This window comes from Papaver somniferum, chromosome 5 (genome assembly GCF_003573695.1).
Source record: "Papaver somniferum cultivar HN1 chromosome 5, ASM357369v1, whole genome shotgun sequence".
Lineage (NCBI taxonomy): Eukaryota > Viridiplantae > Streptophyta > Magnoliopsida > Ranunculales > Papaveraceae > Papaver > Papaver somniferum.
This window is the reverse complement of record NC_039362.1, coordinates 135,465,830-135,471,829: the sequence shown is the minus strand read 5'-3', so window position 1 is coordinate 135,471,829 and position 6,000 is coordinate 135,465,830. Positions and strand designations below refer to the sequence as shown.

The 6,000-nt window shown below is 37.2% G+C and overlaps 1 protein-coding gene across 1 annotated transcript; it reads left to right on the top strand.

The window, feature by feature from the left end:
* Positions 1–3,624: 3,624 nt before the first annotated feature.
* LOC113282821 lies at positions 3,625–5,031 on the top strand. The gene is made up of 2 exons (XM_026531923.1): positions 3,625–4,298; positions 4,394–5,031. Exons 1-2 carry the CDS (start codon positions 3,678–3,680, stop codon positions 4,754–4,756), a joined length of 984 nt encoding a protein of 327 aa, XP_026387708.1. The 5' UTR covers positions 3,625–3,677; the 3' UTR covers positions 4,757–5,031.
* Positions 5,032–6,000: the final 969 nt, after the last annotated feature.

Below are 6,000 nucleotides of genomic sequence, written 5' to 3'. Positions count from 1 at the left end.
TTTCATTAAATGTATTTTCTACTATTCTTTGTCGATGATGTGTGAATTTCTGTCCGCTACTCTCATTTTATTAATATAATTAGTCCAAGGGCTATGTGTAGCCCCTTGTTCAAAAAATAAAAATAAAAAATGTAACATCATGCAAGACATTGACTACTTCCGCATAGGGACATTTTGAATGATATAGTCCGAAACCTCTAAGTTTGTTAAAAATTCATGCATCAATATCTCTCAAAGTGTCTCTCTAGCTCTTAGCTTTATATTATAAGCCAAGGTCATGATAGGTAGAATATAATTATGGGTGAATGAATTAGATCCACCCAATGTAATTAGATCCACCCAATGTAATTTTAAGTGAAAAGTGTGCGAGTGTAGTATTTGATTTTCAAAGATATAGATTTTTGTTTGATTCTATTTTTGAGGCTTAAATATGATACTGCCATTTCTAGGTTGATTATTTGGTTGATATTCTTTTAAGAAGTTAAAAAACTTCATTTAGATGTTAAGAAATTTCAATGGTTGGTTATTATTAATCTTCATTTCTTTGTATCAGTAGAAACAAGAGATGGAAAGTAAGTAAGAAAGACTGTAATTGATCGGAAAGTGGTCCATATAACATGAGAACGTTCTTGTTGTTTGTAAATGCAAATCTCTCGTATCCGATGTTCGTTGGATTCAGAAAAGATATGGCTGCAGAGTGGACCGTAGAAAAATGCAGGCCAACTTGCAGACTAGTGGCAACAGAGCCAGCTCTACGTTTTTAGGTGCTCTCGGCAAAATACAAATTTTGGGGTCTTTTACATGTCATTGCCGAATTCTCATGTTTCCGGTGTGTGTGGCCGACTAGAGTATTTGTTCGCCCAGATAACCTCATAACCTATACATGAATACAATTGATTTGGGTCTCTAGGAATTATGGGCTCTAGGCCACCGCCTAAGTCACCTATGCCGAGAGACGCCCCAAGTAGCAAGAGGGTTGATCATATAGTTAACTCTAAGTTGAAGAGGTAAAAATTTTGAAGATTGGTATAACTCTCCAGAACTAGTGCAAAATCTAATGGTGCATGTTCTCATTAGGTTGCAATGGGTCTCATCTCCATCCCAATTCTGCTTGCAACTTAGTCTGCCAAGTAACTTGAATTTAGCTTCCATGCAGAATACCGTTCCCTTATCAACTTGACGTTGATTTTGTTGCAAGTAGGGTTACTGCTGCCATTGTAAGATAACATTATTTTTTGTTGCGTTAATTGTAGTCCATTGCCATTTGATCTCTTCTAAGTTCTAACTACTTTATTAATAATCCTTGCTAAATTGAACTGAAGAAAAGAAAAACTTGGATGTTAGTAGATGTGAACATTTTTAATCTTTGGTCTCTATCTATCTTGATGTTGTTCAGTTCAGCATTATTGGCAAAAAGTTTTAGATAAGGCCGGGCACAAGGGTCTGATGATCAGGTAATTGACATCCAAAATGGGTTTAGCTCGACAGCTAGTAACTTTGCTAACTTAAACGAGAGAAAGAAGACAATGTCTATAGTAATTATATGAAAATTAGGAAGAACAATATCAGTGCAATCCAAACATGTAATCCTGTATGTGGGTGAAATTTATAGCAATAAGGTTTTTTTTTTTTTGATGGAGAAAAACGACTTCTATTACTTAGAATAATTACAAAACTTAAAGTTACAGGCTTTCATATCGTCTGTAATAGTTTTTCTGAAAGTATCAGGTATGTTAACAGAAAAGTCTAAAGATAGCCTTATTTTTTAGAGTTTTTTGCGATAATGGGAGCAACATTGTTTGCCGTTCTGTTAACATGACTTAACTTAAAAAACAGAATTGACAGAAGCAGGTTGCATCTCATAATCAACAACTTTGCTTCTAAGAGCAAATCCTATGGGTAGTGTCACTCTTTCATTTGAAAGAGTGCACTACCAATTAGAGCAAATTAGGGTCTCCAATGGGTAGGCTTCGACCCACTTTTCCCCCAAATCCTCTCAGACACTCGTTCATACTAGACGGGGGACCGTCCTCCGTCAGGAAGAAAAAACTTTTAGTACAAAACGGGGGACAGTTCCCCGTTAAAAACTTTTTTTTTTCGTTTTCTTTTTTTTTGAGGGGGGACTATCCCCGTCTATGTAGCTTTTCTTTAAGTTTTTTTCTTTGACGGGGATTGTCCCCCATCTAAGAAGATTTTTTTTTTTTTTGGACGTCTGGGACAAAATCCAAATTTTTTAATTAAACGGAAGACTGTCTCTCGTATAGTATCTTTTTTTGTATTTGACCATAATAGCTTCACTCGTTCATATGGACGAGTAGTCTTTCATATGAACTAGTTAGTCTCCAAATGGAGACTACCGAAAGGATCTGCTCTAACGAAGTCCAAGTTTCCCTGGACGATTTCGACATTTCAGAAACCACAATATGGCGAGAGTTCTTTTTACCCGTGAGTCGAATAAAGATGACTTAACGTGTTAACACAACACGTTCCCGTATCACCAATAATTGGGCCCTGACTACCAACTTGGGCTTGATTGACTCACAAACTGAAGGAGAGCCGTGAATCCCAGATTTCCAGAGATAGAAAGAAAACAGATGTTTCCAAGAAGGTTTAAAGTGACGACATCTAAACCACCGTTTACTTATCAAGACATCATCAGGAATCTAAGGATTTATGGTGTCCATATCAATCCTTGGTTTTGTCTTTGGTTTTTGCTTCTTGCAGTGTAGCCTACTAGCTAGTCGTACATCTAATGGGACTGGGTGGTATGTATTTGAGTTGAGACCATGTGACCATGTGTTCCCATTCTACTGCGCTGCATGATAACATTTCGGCACTGATGTTTTTGGAGTTTGGTCGGAAAGGAAGGGAAGTCAAACCAGACACTCTATGGAGTCTAGACTAGATGCAAAGCTTCTAACCATATGTGGCTAGCTAGCGTCATGAGTAGAGCCGGCTCGAGCCAGGTGAGGTCTTGCTGTTTAGCTACCCACTTACCAATTTGCTCCCAATTTTTATTCTTGAAATCACTCATTTGATTTATTAAAGTTTTTTTTTCTTTTTGCGCTTGACCCTTTCAACTCCGACAAAGAATCCGGGGTTAGGAAGCCTTGGCGACCAACTGGTGTGCACTGTGCTCATTGCATGGCGAAGTTGCTAGGTATGGTCCTGAAATGGCTGTCGTCACGAGAAAAATGCCCATAATTGGACCCTAAAACTATCAACAACTAGAGCATTTTTTGACCCCCACAAAGCGAAGCAGAGCCGTGAATCCCAGATTTCCAGAGATAGAATTCCAAGGAAGTCGCAACTCACGACATCGTAACCGTCTATTTGCTCATCACTAGCATCCAAAATCGAACGGCAATCAAGGTCCCCACATCACATGCCCAGACGTACCCAACGTGTAGGTACCGTATTGCCCACCTTAGACTCATCCTATGTACTACCGCCACGCTATAAAACGCACGTGCGCAGTACTTCCAATAGTCCATCCCAAGAAAAATCAACATCAACGGCTCACAATCAATCCTCATTTCTCCAAATCAACGGCTTAGACTCCATCTTCCTTGAATCTTGATTTCTCCTCCCTTATAAAAACTCACTTCAGTCCTAATACTCTGTTCAACCAAAACTAGCTCTGTTCTCTGCTCTGTTTTCCGATTAAAACTTTCAAAATGTTGCTAAGAAGTTCATCAACACCGATTCTAGAGTCATGGATAACACATGCAAATGAAAAATCATCACCAGAACCAGAAAAGATACCATTACCACCAAAACCAAGAAGAAAATCAGTCACACTAACACGTTCATCACCATGTATGATAACAGCAGTTTCAGGTGACCACCAAGATACAGATTTAAGTGGTGGGTTTTCAGTAAAATCAAGAAGGAGATCATTAGATATACCAAGAAGTATGGGTTTTTCTGCAATTGGTGTTGAAGAAGAAGTTGAAAAATGTGCAGATATTAAGTCTACACTTAATAGGTTGTTTACTAGTTCTGGGTTAACTGAAGTGGTTGAAGATGGTTGTGTTACAAGTGTTAAAGATAGAAGCTTGATGGTGCCATTAGTTGGTGGTGGTGCTAATGGTAGTAATGGTGGTAGAAAATGTGGTGGTGGTGGAAGATCTGAGGAGGATGAAGATGGTAAATCTGATTTTGGTGATTCAGAGTTAGAAGAAAATGGAGATAATAGCAACAAAAAGGACAGTGTTGAGACTTATTATCAACAAATGATTGAAGCTAATCCTGGAAATTCTCTGTTATTAGGAAACTATGCAAAATTCTTAAAAGAGGTAAACAATTCAATCCCAATCTTCAATTTCTTTGTTTAAAATCTTTAGTCATGATGTTCAATTTTACTGATTTTGATTGTTTTAATTTTTAACAGGAAAAGGGTGATTTAGTGAAAGCTGAAGAATACTGTGGAAGAGCAATTTTGGCAAACCCAAGTGATGGGAGTGTATTATCACTGTATGCAGCTCTCATATGGCAAACACATAAAGATGTTTCACGTGCAGAGACTTATTTTGATCAAGCTGTTCAAGCTTCTCCTGATGATTGTTTCGTCCTAGCTTCATATGCTCGATTTCTTTGGGACACTGAAGAAGATGAAGATGAAGAAGAACCACAACCAGAACCAATTAATTTTGGAATGAACAACAACAACAGCCAGTATTACAATACAGTTCTTCCTAGCACCAATAATAATTTCTTCCATGGAGGTTCTCCTCCTTTGGCAGCTGCATCTTAGATTTGTTCTGTAATAATTTTTGTCTATCTATTGTATAAAGTAGTAAAAATTTAGGTAAAAGGGGATGGGGGAGTATAATGTTAACATATCTCTAACAGTTTGTTCTTGAGCAAGTCCAGTTATTGGTGAGGGGTACTCTGTTTCTTTCTCTGTTTTTATGTCTATGTGCTTAATAATAGAGCAAGTACTACCAGTAAAGAATGGAACCAAAATGTATCTAAGATATTTATTTTCAACACAACAAGAAGTCTGGCTGGCTCTGGCATATGCATTCATGGTTGTGGACCACTGTCTCTGTCTGTTTCATTTCTGGTCAATTTCATGATATTTTTCTTCTCTAATGGAGGCTGATGAGACTGTTAATGAGTGATGCACAATCTAGATTAAAAAGTTGATTGACCATGAAATTGAGTCTAATTGTTCAAAAAAAAAAAGGGCTTTTTAATAAAGTGACCACCTTTTTTAACTATATTTAAGAAAGTGGCCGTTATTTTGAATCTTTATATAAAGTGGCCGATATTGACTTTTTTCATCCCGTTTTTTTCAAAAAACGGGTAACGGCAGTTATTGTCTATGTGTCAGTTATCCAGCCCATTCAAAAGACACTTAAGTCCCTCAAATCGTATCACTTGTTCGAGTTATCAATTTCATCTTCTTCACGTCTGATTCAATTCCTAAGATTACAGTGATTCATTAACAAATTTATATGAAAACAAGTATATATTCATGATCTCCAAATTACAAATCAAAAAATTGAACCAGTTATTAGATAAGACCTTATAATGTTGATGATGATCATCGTGATGGTAGAATTGTTGGTGTTCATGGTACCTAATTCTTCTCAAATAACCTCAAGAACCATGGTTAGCCAACGAAATGGACTTGGTTCAAAAACTGGTGACAACGAAACTTGATTTTTTAATGAATTATATTGTCAGTCCTTTTCACAAACACCTTGTGTGTGTCTCGCTGCTGAAGTAGGAATTAGTTTATTGTGCTCGGTAAGCTCTGTGGTATCTTCTTCATCGCTGTAATTTCATATTCCGTCGACAACCGAAAAAATTGATGATACACAAACACTGAAACCACCACATTAAGAAACTGAAACAATCCCTTGTTGATTAACGTAATGTACTCATCTCTGCAACCCATTCAGCCTACTGCAGCAATTACACCCTTACCTGCATATTTCAGCTGCAATATCATCTCATCTTATTACCTCTTCTCATTTTCACGACATTTAA